The sequence below is a fragment of the Sarcophilus harrisii genome, chromosome 3 (assembly GCF_902635505.1).
Source record: "Sarcophilus harrisii chromosome 3, mSarHar1.11, whole genome shotgun sequence".
Classification (NCBI taxonomy): Eukaryota; Metazoa; Chordata; class Mammalia; order Dasyuromorphia; family Dasyuridae; genus Sarcophilus; species Sarcophilus harrisii.
In genome coordinates this window covers 256,260,426-256,279,813 of record NC_045428.1, presented here as the reverse complement: position 1 = coordinate 256,279,813, position 19,388 = coordinate 256,260,426, and the positions used below count along the sequence as shown (strand labels likewise).

Sequence of the window (19,388 nt, the reverse complement as noted above, 5' to 3'; positions counted from 1 at the left end):
TTCTAGAAGATATCAACAGCCTTGTAGTGTGAAGATTTTAATTGTTCCAGTCATTTTCAATATGTGTGCTGGGTACACAGCTTCCGAGTATATATTCCTTTATCTATCAGTTAAATAATAAATCAACTATGTTCTGGGCATTGTATCAGGTGCTAGAGACACTAGATCCCATCAGCCTACATGTTCCTCCCAACATTGTCACTAGTGTTAAATGTTCTCTGTTTGTCCTCTTCCCAGTGCTATTGTGGTAACATATACATATTGTGGAAATTTCTCATCACTTTATTTGTTAAACTATTTGGTTAAATGTTTTTTGTTGAAGCTCTGAGTGGTAAAAATAAAAAGCTAATTTAATGCTCACAAGCTAAGTAGATGCGATACAGAGTTTCTCCAACCTGAGGTTGCTTTGGATTCATCAGGTTTACTTCAGTCAATCATCAATATGGCAATACTTTAAAACTGATCATTATTCATAACTGTGTCACCTTCGTGACTTTGAAATCATATATTCTCCTCTCTGATCCTAATCTATATCCATTTCTCTTCCTATTTTATGTCTCCTAATTATATTATTCATCCTGGTCATAATCTCCATTTTCAAATACCCTCTTGTTCTCCTGGTCCATTTCATTGCCTCTGTCCTGGCCTTCTTCACTTCTTTACTTCTCTTTTATTCCAAACTTGGCCATTTTAATAACAATATTCTCCAACCTGGTTTCCATTGTCCCTAACACCTATTGATTTTACACCCTGCATATTTTCTCCACTGCCATTATCCTCTTTATTGACTAATACTTCCAAAGTACTTAACATTATCAAAGAAATTTAAAATATTAAGCCAAGTGGGTCCATTACAAATTTATGTTTTCTACATTCAACCTGACCTTCATAATTGAATGAGAAACCTTTTTTTCTGCTTTATTTGCTATCCCACTTGCTATCTAAATCTCTTCTCTAGAAATGATAATCTCGAATAACTGCCTCTACTTCCTCATTATTTTTTGACTTCTCACCTTCTTGCAATATTATTTTTGATTTCACCATTTAAATGGCATTGACTCCTCCAAGATTGCCAATAATTTCTTAATTACTAAATCTCATGGCCTTTTTATAGTTCTCAAGGAGCTTGAGGTCTTCACAAATTTTTATACTGTTCACACACACACACACACACACACACACACACACCTGTTCTCTGCTCATTTTCTTCCTGCTTGCTTGACTGCTCTTTCTTGATCTTTTTTGTGCTTTTTATGACTATCCCTCAGGGATCTATTCTGTGCTCTTTTCTCTTTATGCATTCCTTCTCCATTGCAAATCTCATCTATTCCCATGTGTTCACTTCTATACAAATGACTCCCATATGAATATATCTAGCCCTAATCTTTCTCCTGAGCTACATTCACACTGCCTGCTGAGTGTCTCATTTTGGACGTTAAGAGACATTTCAAATTCTAAATATCTAAACAGAATTCTTTATTTTCACACCTAAATCTATACCTCCTTCAAAGTTTCTTTTTTTTCTGTTGAAGAAACTTGTGGTCATCTTTGCCTCCATCTTTTTCACATACCCCACTGTCTAATCTGTGGTCAAGACATATTGATGCTAACTTCAGAATGGACCTCATATTAAATATGTGTGTAAAGACTCTCAAAGATATTTGTATATATGTATATATTTATATATATATATTTACATACATATACCACACATATATGTTTGTGTAGATAGAACAGATTGATAGATTAGTGTGAGGAATCAACAATCTATAAAGTTGAAGGAATTCAAACTATGTAAGAACTATGAAAAGGCTATGAAATTTAGTAGTTTAAGAAATTATTGATAATATTGGAGTATTCAGTTTCATTTGAAACTGAATGTATGTGTATGTTGTCATATATGAAGAAAGAGATAAAGAGAAAGAAAAACAGAGACAGACAAGGAGAGAAAGACAGACAGACACACAGAAAGAGACAGAGAGAGACAGAGACACAGAGACACGAAAGAGACAGAGAGAGAGACAGAGAGACAAAGAGAGACAGAGACACAGAAAGAGAGACAGAGACACAGAAAGAGACAGAGAGAGAAAGAGAGAGAGAGAGAGAGAGAGAGAGAGAGAGAGAGAGAGAGAGAGAGAGAGAGAGAGGAGAGAGAGAGAGAAAAGGAGAGAGAAGGAGAGGGAGGGAGAGAGAGGGAGAGGGAGGGAGAGAAAGGGAGAGGGAGGGAGAGAGAAGGAACAGAAGCAGAGACAGAGAAAAAGAGGCAGCTAGGTGACCCAGTTTGTGAATGAGAACCCTAAGACCAATAAGGTCTTCACCTTTCCTGAAAGTAATGACTGCTGGGAGAATGACAAAGAGAATAACTTAGAAACATATTGACTATTAATAGATTGTTACAGATAAAAGGGGGACCCATCTGAAAATGACATGATAGTGATTTTTTTATTATTATTTCCTTTGATTTAGTCTTTTTTCATTAGTGCTTAGTTTTTTTCATCTGGGAGTTTTTAATATGTATAATTTGGTTTGGTAAGGAGAGATTTGATCCTAGGAAACCTCAACATTTTCCAAAGATACTCCATACCTGTTTTTTCTCTTTGTAATTCAGAAATTTTACCAATACATTTCATATATATATATATATATAAACATAGATTTATAATTTAAACTCTAAGATAAATATGTTTATAAGATGATATATTATGATCATAACTGGAAAATGAAATACATATACATATATGCTATTTAATGAAATAGCTCTTTTCCAAATAATTATATCTCCAGGAGTAAGTAATACTAAGATTAGATATATTTTTGTCTATCTAAAAGTATCTGTTTGAACAACTAAGACAAAAAGAATCTTAGAAAAATGTAGGATATAGAAGCTATTTTGTTAAAATTTTAAGGAAGTCATATTTCATTAATTTACTATATTAATATATTTTATGTAAAAAGAGAATTTATGCTAAATTTTACCTGAAAGATAAAACTATCCAATTTTAAATGGCATGAATATGATTAACAATTATTGTGTTTTGCCAGGTTCATTTTATCATTAATAACTTTCACTTGCCCTGCATTTCATTATATTAATATAATTAATATAATTCCTCTTAGAAACCTTTCATTAAAAATGCATTTTTCTATGAACTGAAATGTGAGCCTTTCTTTAATTTAGAGATAAAAGTATAATGATTAATTAATATTAAATAAAAAAGTTAAAAACTTATTTTGATATGTATTAAAATTTTTTCTTAATGATCAGCATAATTCCATATTAAAATTTATTTTCACCTATACTTCTAAAAGATTTCTGAAAATATGCCTCCAAAACAACAAAACATAAATAACTATGAAATTCTATGCTACAAATGATTTTACCAAGGAAAATGGCCAAATAGTTACTTTTAAAAATTATTCTTTAACATCAAAGCTAAAAAGAAAGGGGTTATATATGAAGTGTAAAGTGATTATTTCTGAATGTAAAAGATAAGAATATATTCTAACACAAGATAAATTCTCATGAATTTATACTAGAAAATTTTAAGACAGCATAGTTCTACTCTCAACCAACTCCATAGCTTTTGTAATGAGTACAATGAATTTGAAGGTTTGAGACTCAGGATTGAGTTTTCAAGATCTCCCAACAACAGTGATTCTGCCCAAACTACAGTCCCCCAAAGAATTAGCAGGCATAATTCTATCCAGTCATACAAAACAATCAAAAAATTATTTCTATAGGAGGAATGGATGGCAACATAAGGCAGAAAGATATGTATATGTATAACTTTCATAGAACAACTCAATATGAATGGATCCTTCTTGAATTTGGAATTACCATGAATATTTCAACCACATGAATAGATAACCAACTTGAAAGCAAAATTCTACTAAGCAGATGCTTGTGGTGAATATGCCGAGTTAACTTGTTTGTAATGATCAGAAGGGACAAATCTTTTTATCATGACCCATCTTGACAAGCATCATCTATATATTTATACACTGACACAAACAATGCAGTTACCTTGGTTAGGAATTCTATTAATAAAATATTCATTGGTCAGCTTTCAAAGTGGACCACACCAAGCCTAAGATGTTACTTGTAATCACAATATAAAGAAGAAATAAAGTATGAACAAAACTTTTTTTAAAAAAAATTCAAAGAAAACAGAAGGAAGTTAAGATGGAAATAGATAAACAGGAAAGCTTTGAAAGTAACATGTTGAATATATCATATGCTTTTTTTAAAGAAGCTGTAAGTAATAAAGACTCAATTTTACATATAACCTTTTCTGTTGTACTTTGGGAAAGCATTCTCTATTTATACCTATTAAATTCAGAATAAAAAAGTTTTAAATAACTGTAAATGAGACTGTGAAGATCTCATCGATAAAACTAGGGAGAATAGTAGAATAAATTAGGAAGCTAAATTCAACAAACTGTTATTCATAATAAATACATTTAAGGCATAAATATGTATGCAGAGTTAAAATGACAGATTAGACTAAAACATTATGTCTCAGCATTATTCCAAACTGTGACTCGATGAACAGAACATGGAACTGGAAGACAGAAAAATCTGAGTTCAAATCTTGCCTCAGACACTTAAAAGCTGTATGACCCTGGTCAAATCACTTAATCTCTCTATACCTCAATTCAATCTATTATCCTCATTAGAATAATAATAGCCCCTACCTCACAAGGTTGATATGAAAATGAAAATAAAATGAATTAACATATAAGACATTTGACAAAGTGCTATATAAATGTTCCTTACACTATCATGTTAAAAATCAGGAGTGGTGAGCATGATCTCAGGCAAAGGAAAAGCAAAATAGATATAGTTAGGCGAGATACAGAAAAATTATATTGTTATAAAGTACCATGGGGAAATTATATTATTAAATATGGATGGACCTGTGATTTCAGTTCTATGGGAAACTCCCAGTTAAAAAGCTTCCATAAAACCCCTTTTTCCTCATGACTAAATGTAAAGAAATGATAAAATTTTGGGAATAATGAATGCTAATGTCAATATATACACCTGTTTCAGCACTGTGTAGCACCTTTGCTAGAAAAACCTTCATTATATAAGACAAATAAATGCAAAAAGACACATCATTTACAAATAATAATAAATGTAATCAATAAGGAATATAATTTAAAATGACTCAAAAATGGAGACTGAAATATATATATATATATATATATATATATATATATATGTAAATGTTCAAATGAGTTTCTGAATTCATTGATGTAAATATGCCTTTCATTGAACTAGATCCCAACCCAATCATCCCTTCCCATTCTGTATTCGTACTTGTTTGTTGTTTTTCAACGATTTTCAGTCCTCTTCAATTCTCTGTGATCTTATTTAGGGTTTTCTTGGCAGAGATACTGAAGTGGTTTGCCATTTCCTTCTCCAGGTCATTTTACAGATAAGAAAATTGAGGCAAATGGGGTTAAATGATTTGCCCAGAGACACATAATAAGTGTTTCAAGCCACATTTGAACTCAGGAAAATGATCTTCCTGACTTTAGGCCCAGCACTCTATGCACTGGACTGCCTAATACTTGTTTATGTTCTTCCAAAAGTTAACTGCAGAAAATTCCACTCAAAATTCTAATTGCCTAGTTTTCATTTTTATAATGAAGATACAAGTAGGGAAAAAAAAGTTTTCTATCTTGGTTATCTCCTGTTCTCATGTTATGACAATTCTATCTTCTTTTCTTTTGTGCTCATACATTTTTTGATACAATCCTTGCTGTTTCTCCTTCAAAATTCCTTCTTTGTGATATGACATTACCCACTCACAATCATTTCATTTTTCTCTATTTCCTTTTGATTCTTAATTTCAATTTTTTTAGAGACCAGTGGTGTTCTACAATGCATAGCCATGAAACAAAACAAAAACAGCATATTCTAGTGTTGAGAGTACCAGTTGAATAAGCAAGATTTTGATTCAAGTCTTACCTTTGATATTTACCAGCCATGTAGCCCTGGGCAAATCATTTAGCTTATATGTAACTCAAAGAAGAAAGTCCTTAGTTCGTACTTAAAGATAGTATTTATCCAGGTCAGTACAGATAGAGAGATCTTGTACTGTGTTACCCATAATATTTATACATTCATATATAATAGCATATAAAAACCTTTTAAATATTTGTATATTGTTAACGGTATCCTTAGTGATGATTTTGAAATGGAAATATGATGAAAATGAATTAGCATGACTTCATCAAAAGTCCATGACAGAACAACCAAATGTCTTTTGACAATTATTAAACAGGAATATGCTGTAGATAAGAGTAATCTAAGTTTTTGTGAAGCATTTAACAAAGTTTCCCTGCTATTCTTATAGGCAAAATAATGAGAAATGGGTTGGGCAAAAGTACAGTTACAAAGAGATGGCACTGGATGAATAGGATGACCTGAAGACTGGTCATTAATGGTTCAATGTTATTTTAGAAAAAGATCACTGGTGGAATGCCCCAGGGACAGGGCTTAGCTCTGTTTTGTTTAACATTTTTAACAGTGTTTTGGACAAAGGCATAGGTATCATGCCTATCAAATTTGGAAAAGGCATGAATTTTGGAGTGACTGCTAATAGGCTGAATAATTAGTTCAGACACCAAAAAGATATTGTTGATAGAATAGACAGCTGGTTCTCACATATGAAGATGAAATTTAATTGGGATAAATATGAAATGTCATATATAAATGTTAAAAATAAATTTTGCAAAGTCAAAATAGGGAGGAAGAATTAGAGATGATTTTGTCTGGAAAAAAATATTTGAAAGTGTTAATAAACTATAAAGCTTGGTATAAATGGATAGCTTGATATAAGATCTAGAAAAGTTAATATGATCTTAAACTACATTAAGATTGTTATAATAAAAAATTAAAACTTTTAGCATCACTATACTCAATCCTACTTTGACCACATCTATAGTACAGTATCAAGTTCTTGGAACTTCATCATTTTTTTTAATTTTCAAAACACATGCGTAGATAGTCTTCAACATTCACCCTTACAAAATCTTGTATTTCAAAATTTTTTTCTCACTCTCTTCCCCCCTCCACCTCTCATAAACAGCAAGTAATCCAATATATGTTAAACATGTGCATTTCTTCTGTACGTTTCCACAATGAGAAAGAAAACAAAAAGCAAGAAAAAAACAACAAAAAAGGTGAAAATACTATGCTGTGATCCAGACTCAGTCCCTACAGTCCTCTCTGTGGATGCAGATGGCTCTCTCCAACACAAGACCATTGGAACTGGCCTGAATCACCCCACTGTTGAAAAGAGCCATTTCCATCAGAATTGAGTATCACATAACCTTGCTGTTGCTGTGTATAATGTTCTCTTCATTCTACTCACTTCATTTAGCATTAGTTCCTGTAAGTATCGCTAAATCTCTCTGAAATCATCCTGCTGAGCTTTTGTTATAGAATAATAATATTCCATAACATTCATATGCCATAATTTATTCAGCCATTCTCCAATTGATGAGCATCCACTCAGTTTCCAGTTTCTTGCCACTACAGAAAGGACTGCCACAAACTTTTTTGCACATGTGGGTCCCTTTCCCTTCTTTAAAATCTCTTTGGGACATAAGCTCAATGGAAATACTGCTGGGTCAAAGGGTATGCACATTTTGTTAGCCTTTGGGGCATGGTTGGGAACTTCATCCTAAGGAGGATAACAATAAGCAGAAGAACACACACAAGTGACCAGAATACTGAAGGTTTTAATATCATGCCTTATCATGCTCATCTCAAAGAAATGGACATATTTAGCCTAGTGAAGAGAAGATTTCAGAAGAAAAATAACTAGTTATATATTAAAACACTTAAAGGGAGGTCTTGAAGAAGAGGATTCTGAGTTGGTCAACTTAGCTTCACATAAACGAACTAGGCATAAGGGATCAATGTCACAAGGAAACAGATTTTGTTTTGATATAAGAAAAAAAATTCCTAAGAATTCTAGCTTGACAAAAGTGGAATGGGATTCCCTCATTACTAAAGATCTTCAAGTAAAAATCGGATGAATATTTGTTGATTATATTGTAAAGTGGACTACTGCCTGGATAAATGTGAATTACATGTCCTCTGTGATGCTTTAATTCTGCTACCTTTAGAAGCTAAACTATTTAATTAAAAATAAATTTTCCTTCCATGTAACATTTACTTTGAGGTTCTTCCTAGCTCAAAGTCTAGCAAACTTATACATTTCTTCAAACAGTATAAAGACATTTGGCACACTCATTCATATTTCAGTATAAAATTTTTACAATCAAACAATAGCACACATTGAAATAATGAAAAAATTTAGCTGTGAAGAAGAAAACTCAAATCCTTTTGCTTCCAATTAGTACAGGGATAAGGAGATTATATTTGTTATAAATGAACAACACATCAAGTTCTTTTATATGCATCATTTTCTCAGACTAATACTTGTTTCCTGAGAAACCTGTATGCAGGTCAAGAAGCAACAATTGTTTTTCTTTGGTTGGTTTGAGTCTTTTATTTGATTGATTGATTGGTTGATTGATTTGTGTGTATGTGTATCTATGTGGCTATTGGAGTTAAGTGACTTGTAAGGGTCATACAGCTAGCAAGTGTCAAGTCTCTGAGGCTAAATTTGAACTTCTGATTCTATGACCATTGCACCAACTAGCTGCTCCATAAACAACAATTAGAATGAAACATGAAACAACTGATTGACTTAAGACTGGAAAAGGAGTATAACAAAGCTGTATATTGTAATCTTACTTAACTTATATGCAGAGTACATCATGTGAAATGCCAGATTCAGTTTGGCATTTCACATGATGTACTCTGCATATAAGTTAAACGAAAGTTAAAGTATATTTTGATAGCACAGTAGAAAACAAAGAAGCAACCTTGCTGATAAATGTCCATATAGTCAAAACTATGGTTTTTCTAGTTGTAATGAGCACTGCAGAACTGATGTTGCCAAATTGTAGATCTGGAGAAGACTTTTGAAAGTACCTTGAAGAGCAAAAAAAGATCAAATCAGCCAATACTTAAAGAAATTAATTCAGGAAATTCACTGGAAGGTCAAATACTTTAGCTGAAGCTTAAATAGTTGGCCACAGAATGAGAAAAGAGGACTCACTGAACAAGACCTTAATGAGAAAGATTGAAGGCAAAACAGAAAAGGAGACGGTAAACAGTGAGATGGAAAGATACTATCATGTAAAGAGAATCTCAAAAACACTAAGAATGCAAATATGTATTATAATAGTAAATTATTAGAGCATTAAGAAGTATAATCTTATGAAAATAATTCTTATAACAAAGATATTAATTGTAAAATAGCCACTATTCTTAACAATTCTATGCAGTAGAATTAAAATATTGCAAATGTTATATTGCATTTGTCCATATAACTAATTAAACAGAAATTTTTAAGTATTTCACATTGTGAACATTTTTGCAACTGAACAAAATTCATTCAACTTTTCAAAAGCATTTACCCTATATGTCAGCATATCTTTTGTATAATTGGGTACAATTATAGGCCTCTTGGTCATTTTTCCCACTCGACAATCTATCACAGCATGATCCAGGGGCAGAGGTTTTTTTCCAATTCCTTTTAGTTCAAACACTAGCTCAATACCATCTGTTTCATTCCGTAGTTTAAGTGTGCCCTGTAACAAGAAAAGAAGTGGAGTTTCAGTTCTAAAGAAGTCTTACTTGACTGCCAAAAATCTTATCTATCCTATTAATCTTGAGTCCAGTTAGTGAAATGAGCTTTCAAGGGGGTGCTATCAATTGACTTTCCCAGTTCAAGTGTAAAAGTTTCTACTGAATTAATGAAGATAAACTTCTGGTAGAAATCTTTCTTTTTGCTCTTTAATTTTTCTAAATTATAGAGTTAGTACAGGCATCTTCATACATATTGATTATATGCTTGTTTACCTCCAGAGTAAAGAAATATGCCTTCCAAGAAAATGCTTTCTGAGTCACTAACTCGCCTTAATGAAGAGGAAAAACAAGAAATGAACTTTCTTTGCTACAATTGTTATTTTAAAAAATCCTGAGGAGACAGTTCATTGACACAATGTTCTATGGGACTATTTATTCCCCAAACTAAAATATCTATTTAAAATTTGGTAAGGAAAAACTGTGGAAGCCATATAAAAATAGTAAAATTTATAGAATTCTTAACTTTTTAGAAGCTAAAAACATTTCCCTACCATTGCTTTTTAAAAAGTGTAAATATTGCATGTAAATCATGAAGAAGAAAAATGCCATAGACTCTTACCGTCACCTCACATTCCAGAATAGGTTTGAATGTAAGTGGATATAAAGCAGTTTCTCCTGATTTCACATGTAAAACAGGAGGTCCATAAAACCAGTCTCCTTCTATGGTCACTATACATTTCCATTCAGACTTTGTTTGATTATTCTAAAACAATAAAACAAAAAAAACTGTTTTATTAAAATATAAATATTAAATATGTAATAAAACTATGAAGTGAGATTTAAATTTGATTTCCATTATAGATACCAACAGGAAAACAGAGTAGTAGTCTCTTAACAAAGGTGTATGAGTAAAGGTTTACTTGTCGTTCAGTCTCAATGATAAATCTCTGTCTATATCAAGTTTCTGCCTCCCTCAAGTCTTGTCCTATTCCAGTAAATTTTCTGACAGCCAAACTAATTTTCATAAAGTGAAGATATGAATAGATCATCTCCCACAAATAAAGAGAAAAGTCATCACCCTTCCTATATCCCACAGAAATTCCAGTGGTTATCTAATACTTAAATATAAACCACTATATTTGGATTTAAAACTTTTTTTCCACCTCTTTTTACCCCATCTTTACAACCTTATTACACATTAATCCTTTCCATGCATTCTTTTGTCTAGTTAAGTAGTCTTCTTATTGCCCCTTATTCACACACTCTATCTCATTCATCTATATTTTTGCAATGACCATAGCCCCTGAATAGAACACACTCCCTCCTTCTGTCTCTTATGTTCCTAATTCTGTGTGCTATATTTAAAAATAGTTATTGCAAAATCTGAGAATTTCCAGAAGAGAGTGACCAAGGTGGTAAAAGTTCTGCAAAGTGTATCATATGAGGGGTAATGAAAGAAACTAAGAATGCTGAGCATATAGGAAAAAATTAGGGTAGCTAAAGAGATAGGTAGTAAGTCTAGTTGTATATGGGAGTCAGGACAAGTTAGGTTACAGTATCATCCATAACATATAGGGTCTAAATGATCCTTATCAAGCAGCTTAGCTTCTCAATAATCCAGATGATTCACCAAGATAAAAATTCTAGAAGAAAAGGGATATGAAAATTAAGTCGCAGAACAGACAGTTCATAACCTGCATTATTGAAGGAAGTTTCCTTCTGGTCCCTACAACCTAAAGCAAGAAACTTAAATTTTGTGAGTCCCACTTTATTTTAAAATAAGGAGGTTGAATGAAGAGTTTCTATTCTACTTTTAGGAAGCTACACATGTGCAGCTGTACAAATCATTGGTTTGGATGAAAATTGTGTGTGTGTGTGTGTGTGTGTATGTGTGTGTGTGTGTAGATTAATTCTAACTGAATTGAGAAACAGGAGCACTAGGACCCAAGGATAGAAGATACAAAGAAATATATTTGTATTGGACATGAAGAACTTCCTTAGAATAAGAGTTATAGAAAAAATTATGTATACTGCTTCATGAGACAAAATATTCTCTATCACTGAAAGAATTCAAGCGTATATTTTACAAACACTTGTCAGAAAGGAAAATGCACAGGGAGTTTGTGCTTCTTGAAGATGGTTAAGCTAGATGACGTTAAAGGTCCTTTATAATTCTGAGATTCAAATTTTTCTTGAGTCTTTTCTCCTCCTCCAACTCCCTAACCCAAAATTTAACAGTTATTATAACACAGCATCTACTATCTCATTAAGATTAGGTTCCAAATAATTCATTAACTTACACATTTTAAAATGCTTTTGATCTTTAAAAACCATTTCAAATTATTTTTTCACTTGATTTAAAAATGAAGGCTTATGAAACTGTTTAAGAAAAATATCAAGTAAGAATAAATATATGATTGATCAGGCATCCATTAGCATCCATTAGACTCCAAGGTACTTATAAAGCTCATAGAAATCTTAAGTGTGAATCTCCTCTTGAATTTTCATAGGGAGTCAAATTAGGCTAAAATGAATATTAAAGCACCTTTGAAGACAAAGCAACATTACAAAAAGAGAAAGCATCTAATTTTAGGGTGCTTGTTGAATAGAAAATGAAGATAACCTTCCATTTATAGCTAGGTAATACAGAAGATAGAATCCTAGGTGCCTCATTTTATTAAATGAAACAGTCTAAATTGCCCTCCACCAAAAACAAATGTACACCTGCAGTATATGACAGAAATAAGGACATTCATGCCAAGCAGAGGAAAACTCACAGAAATCAAGATCAAAAGAGTTTTTTATTTTTATTTTTTGGAAGTCAACATCATACTTCTTAGGGAATAGCAGAGAAGTTGGTCAGAGAAAAAAAACAACTAAATAATTAATTACTCCTGTTTTGAGGCTACCTTTTCATGTCTGGGAACAAAAAAGTAATTCAGTGATATTACTATGTCTCGTATTTCCAAAGAAATTGTTAGGTAAACAAGAAAGCTACAATTAGTTAATAAAACTGAATTTACTTAAAATGATCATTTATATTTCTAAAGTATCTATATTCTATTTGTGGTAGAGAAAAAATTTGGGGTTCAAACTACCAAGGATGAAGAATTGTTTTCTAGTATTGAATTAACTAAACTGAAGACAGTTTGTTTTTATAACTCAAAGGTATTATAGCCTTGTAATTCAAGACCTTATTAAAAAATATCTTATGAATTGTGGAGATGACAGAGAAAAGGTAGCAACTAGCTTGAGCTTTCCTCTAAAACCCTCCAAACAACTTAAATAATGCCATAAAACAATTGGAGCACCAGAACACACAAAAAGGTGGAAAGAAATAATTTCCTAGGAAATGTCTGTTGCACCTGGGTGAGAGTGGTGTGCAGTTCAACACAGGCCAAACCAGTCCTCAACAAACCAAAAACAAACTGGGAACCACTGAATAATCATCAGCAGCAGCATTCCTCCAGAGTTCTCTGCTCAAAGACTGCAAAAGGATTGAAGAAGGAGATTACAAGGATCTCTTTGCTAAACTCTAAGAGCAGGGATTTGTTGCTTTGCCCATTCTCAGATCCAGTTACACTCCTGAATAGCAATACCAGGATGAGGAGCACTAGCACAATGGAACTTGCAACTGCAGGGACCCTGGTCACAGCTTCAGAACATGAAAGAATACTTGTGATTCCTCAGAGACCAGAACAAAGACCCAGAGAATAGTAAACAAACTTCTCCTTGGGTTATACTACTTTGGAAGAAATGAAAACTCACAGGTTCCTAGAAGAATCTTTGAAAACAGATGCACAGTCCACCTGAAGTTTAATTCAGGCTCTCTCTACCTTGGAAGCAGAGTCTAGTTCAACAAAGAATCAAAAGTCAAAATTTGACCATAGAAAGTTATTATGGTAACTAGGAAGATCAAAACACAAACTTCAGAAGATGATACCAAAGTCAAAGTTCCTACATCCAAAGTCTCCAAGAAAAGTATGAATTGGTCTCATTCAAAGGAGATTTTGAAAATCAAGTAAGGGAGATAGAGGAAAAATTGGGAAGAGAAATGAGAGAGAAGAAAATCTTGAAAAACAAGTCAACAGCTTAGTGAAGGAGACACACACACACAAATTAAAGAATATAATACCTTAAAAAACAGATGAAGCTAAATGATAAAAGAAGCACAAAAACAAATGAGAAGAATGAATTAAAAAACAAAATTGGACAAATTAAAAAAACAGGAGCAAAAATTAACTGAAGAAAAAAACTCCTTAAAAAGCAGAATTGAGCAAATGGAAGCTAGTGACTATGAGAAACTGAGTAAAAATAAAACATAATCAAAAGAATGAAAAATTAGAAGACAGTATGAAATATCTCAATAGAAAAAAAATGACTTGAAAATAAAACCAGGAAAAATCATTTTAAAATTATTGAACTACCCTAAATCATGATTAAAACAAGAAGAGCCTAGATACCATCTTTCAAGAAATTACCAAAGAAATCTGCCCTGACATTCTAGAACCAAAAAGTGAAGTAGAAATTGAAAGAATACACTGATTACTTCCTAAAAGAGATATCATAATGAAAACTTCCAGGAATATGATAGCCAGAGATCCCAAATCAAGGAGAAAAAAAAATAGAAGCAGACAAATAGAAACAATTAAAGCATTGTGGAGCCATAGTTAGGATAGCCAAGATTTAGCAGCTTCTACATCAAAGAACTGAGGGCTTGAAATATGATATTTCAGAAGGCAAAGAAGGTAGGATTGCAATCAAGACTCACCTGAGTATAATCCTTTAAGAGGAAAATGGATATTCAATGAAAAAGAAAGCTTTTAAGCATTTTCAATGCAAGGTCTTAGAGCTGATTAGAAAAGTTGACTTTCAAATACAAAACTCAAGAGAAGCATAAAATAGTAGAAAGAAAAGGATAATTATAAGGGATTTAAAAAGGGGTTCAGTTATAAGGGATCTTTAGATTCCTACATGGGAAGATAATACTTATAAATCATAAGAACTTTCTCATTACTAGGCAATTAGGAGGAGGAGTAGACAGAGTGCCCAGGTATGAGTTTTATTATGGGGGGAAGATATCTAAAAAAATAAGTGGTGAGAGAGAAAAATGTACTGTGAAGGGAGAGATAGAATGGTATAAATTGTCTCACATAAAACATTCAAGAAAGAGCATTTACAGATTACATCTTACATTTTACATTACAGTTTTACAGATTGGAAGAGTTAGGAGGTGAGGAGGAGTGAAACTAACTCATCAGAATTAGCTCAAAGATTTATTGTAAAGGTTTCTCTCTGTGTGTTTCTCTGTCTTTCTATCTGTCTCTTTTTCTTTCTCTCTCTGCTAAAGCTACTTAAAATCCTTTCAAATCGATTCCTTTTACTATTTAGCAGCTCTTCGTCACACTTTTAGTGATCACATTCATCCATTTCTGTGTTAGGGTCTCACCTTCCTACTTAGTGACTTCAAGCTACCTTTGGTTTCTAAACTATATGCCCTTCTACCCTAGGCAATTATACTAATCATTGTTTCCTCATGTGTTTCATATATTTAGAATTTAATAGACTGTATCTCCTTCCCTCAACAACTTTTTAAATTACTAGACAAATAACCAGGTGAATTAATTTGTGGATAATATGTTGGTAATAATATAATGTTTATATTCTATTAGACATCTATAGTTCTTTAATCCAAACAAATAACCAGTAATATTTTAGATTATAAGAAAACCAGATGAAGATAAGAACATAAATCCCATGGGACAATTGTATACATTATATACCATGACTAGGAACAACACTTTCAGTTAGAATAGAAACAACTAAATTTAAGCAGTTAGCAAAAGTGATTACTTAACAGAAGCTAACTGAAGGCACATTAGAAGCCATTTGTCCTAGGCCCAAAAATGAATCCTTGTGATTATGGGGTATTAACTTGGAATAAATGACAATTGGGAATGGCATTTGCACATAAGTAGTTGAAAATACACTAATGTCAGGAGGAAATTCAAGTTGCTTTTTTTTTAAACATGACCTTTAATTTACAAAAATAATCTAATTAATAAATACTAACTTTAAGACCAAAGTTAAACTTACTATTGGAATGTCCTGAGTCAGTGGTTCAAATGCTGGGGTTTCAAGTTGAAATCTGGCCTCTGGACTGTCAGAATTCACTACACACTCAATGGAAAACAATCGAATATCTTGTGATGATTTCAGCAAAATAAAACAAGGATATCGTCCGGGAGTGATAGGAACAAATCTTAAAGGAAGTAAAGCATGGTCTATCAAAAAAGAGAGAGAATAAATCAAATTTATAAAAATATAAAAATCAAAACATACTTTAAAATATACAAATTGTAAAAATATGCAACATAGAAAAATAATTTATCAAGACATATAGCACATGAAAAAAATGATGTACCACATGAATTTGGTACAAAATGGGAGTCCTCAAACTTTATATTCTTTTAAAATTTAAACACTTTGCTAAACATTTACAATAAATATAAAAATCCCCATTTGAACCAAATCATTAGTTTTATGATAGTGAAAAAAATCTTGAATTGGCTAACTGGTCTTCCCTTTTGATTGCATGTCACCGTTTCTAGTTTCTAATATAACAATGATAATACCTGAACATGCACACAGTGGTAATGATACACACATGTATATTTAGAAAAATATTTATTAGTTGGCATATATACATATAAATGGTTAATATATATATGTTAACATATGGAGACCTAACACTTCTGAAAAGGAATGAACTGACACATCTTTTCATACCCCTTCTTCAACACTATACCTGTTTTTGTCATTTTACAACATTCACTTTGGATTAGTTTTTGGTTATTCATTTATTTTAGTCATTGCGTATATTATTTTAGTCATTATTGTATTAGCCATTGTTTTAATCATTGTATATATATATATATATATATATATATATATATATTCAACATCAGTTCATGTAGATCTATCCATACTTCTCTGTATTCATGACATTTGTAATTGCTTGTAACACAATATTTCATTACATTCATGTACCACAATTTGCTTTACCATTCCCCATTTGATGGGTATCTTCTTTACTTTCAATTTTTTGCTCTCATAAAAAGATGCTGCTATTAATATTGTGATGTATATGACAACTTTCTCCTTATCAGTGGTTTCCTTGGTGTATAAGGCTTCTTTTAACCTCTAGGTCAAAGAATTTATACATTTTACTCACATTTTGCATTATTACAATTGTTTTCCAAAATGGTTGTACTGATTCATCAGTTCATTATGTTCTAGTGTGTCTGTCCTCTCAAAATACTTTCCCTAATCATGACTCTTTATCTTTGCCATTGTTTCAGGGTATACATTGAAACTTCAGGATTATATTGATTTGTATTTCTCTTCATTTGGCTAACAGTTTACAATTCTTCTCTTGAAAATTGTTTAGTCCATACATACATATATACATACACATATGATTTTTGTAAAACTTTTATGTGTTGCTTGGAATTATGCATATTCCTTAATAGTGACATTTGGAAGATGCCATTTTTTATCTCTAGGTTCTTTAGTGTTGAATTCTATATTGCCCTCTTATTTATGTTTCTTTTATATAAATTTAAGAGTCCAGTAAAGTCTCTACTGTTATTGTATGGCTGTCCACATCTTTTTGTAATTTAGTTTTTCTTTTATATGCTATAATATTTGAAAGATAGGATTTGTTTATTTGTTTCTGTTTTGTAGTGGGCCACAGATAGTGGGGGAACTCTGGGTAAAGTATAAGACCCTTTATCCTAGAGGAAACTTACTAACAATTTGGCTTCCCATTTCCCTTGGTGTTTACACCTTTTCCTGAGAAGTCAAGGAGGGTATGACTGCCTATATTCTACTTGAAGGAAGGATATTTACAGCAGGGTATTTACTCAGTGTGATTGATGAGATAATGGTTCTCTAATTAGCATATACTTAGTGTAATATGGTGATGTAATGGTTCTAGAGTTGGCACATGCTCATGTGCTATAGTAATGTAATTGTACTAAGTTATTTAAGAGCTGAGAGGACTAGAGAGGACAGTGTGTGCTCGAGCTTAATCTCAGACCAAGACTACAGACTCCATCCTTGACCATCTTTGTGGTGGCTCTCCTGCCTTTATCATTTCTCCACCTAAAACCAAGGCTCGTCCAGAGATTCTCCAGAAAACTAGTCTGAACATTACACTGTAAGACCTGAATTTAAATTCACCATCAGATACTTACTATTCATGTGACCACAGCAAGCTACTCAAACTGTTTCACTTTCTTCAACCCTAAAAAACTGAAGATACTAATTACCTCACTGGGTTATTGCGAAGATTAAATGAGACAATATTTGTGAAAGTGCTTCTCATAGTGTCTGGCACTTAAGACTACACAAATGCTTATTTCTTTCATGGCCCCTATCTTTGCATTTTAATATTTTCTTTGTCTCATAGTATAGTTAACAAATTGGATAGTATTATTCCCACTTTTTTGCATAAAACTAATATTTGACAAATTTTGTCCCTTTTTATTTTCATATATATATGTATTCTTCATTTTCAGTTTTTTTTTATTTAAAAAAATTAAAAAATGAATCCCTTCATTTATTTTATTATTTCTATCCATTCTACACTTTGGTTTTTTTTTTTTTTTTTTTTTGATTCATGGATCCTCATTTATTAAACTCCTTCAGACTATAACTTTCCCATAAAATTAAAGTTTCTGGAGTACCTATTTTGAATCCTTCTTCTAAACAAATTGTCTTCAAGATCTTGCCTCCTTTCCCTTTTCCCCATTATACTTTAATCTGTGAAATGTCACTTTTGGCAGGAGATATACAGGACAGAAATATTTCTCCATGGTAAAAATGTTCCTGTGTCCCTGCTTATGTAGTTTATTTCTACTCTCTCCCCTCCCCAAGATAATTTCCTTTCCTATTTCCAATAAAATCTTTCTGGATGCATATCCTTTAATCCTTTCAATGTCAGTTTCCCCAAGAGCTCTGAGAGTCCCTTTTTTGAGCCAAAATATTGTTCAGGGTGGGCGGTACAACACATTCTTAGGGGTAGTGGTTTCTCTAAGAACCAAATTATTGCAGATTGTGTGCATTGTGAACTTTCCATTTCCCAATATTTCTTCCCATAGGAGTGTTCATTCTCATACTACTAAATTTCGATTTTCGTCTTTGTTTCCTCCTCTTACCATCTTGTTTATTTCTCTATAGGCCCTCTTCCTTAGAGACTATAAGAATTATTTCCCTTGCCAGTTGTTGATTGTCATAATTAGAATGCATTATACAATATCCTCTACCTTCTTCCTCCTCTTTCCCCTTTAATGAACTCTCCCAATATGTAGATTTGTCCTGCAAAACACATTGATTTTCTGTAAGCAGGATTTGGGGAAATTTTTCTACATCTCTTGTAATCAAACTCGTATCTTTTTCATTATTATAGCTTTTTATTTACAAGATATATGCATAGGTAATTTTTCAGCATTGAAAATTGCAAAATATTTTGTTCCAATTTTCCCCACCTTCCCCCCACCCCCTTCCCCCAGATGGCAGATAGACCAATCCATGCTAAATACATTAAAATATATGTTAAATACAATATATGTATACATGTCCATACAGTTATTTTGCTGCACAAGAAGTATTGGGCTTTGAAATAATGTACAATTAATCTGTGAAT

General features: G+C 32.2%; 1 protein-coding gene across 1 annotated transcript in view; it reads right to left on the bottom strand.

The window, feature by feature from the left end:
- CFAP47 (cilia and flagella associated protein 47) overlaps positions 1 to 19,388 on the bottom strand; it is a 759,462-nt gene that overhangs the window by 368,925 nt on the left and 371,149 nt on the right. The window contains exons 46-48 of the mRNA XM_031959439.1: positions 15,776 to 15,963; positions 10,299 to 10,442; positions 9,508 to 9,681 (exon numbers count right to left, since the gene is read on the bottom strand). Of these exons, the coding sequence (XP_031815299.1) occupies positions 9,508 to 9,681; positions 10,299 to 10,442; positions 15,776 to 15,963 (506 nt within the window). The remainder of the gene's footprint in view (positions 1 to 9,507; positions 9,682 to 10,298; positions 10,443 to 15,775; positions 15,964 to 19,388) is intronic.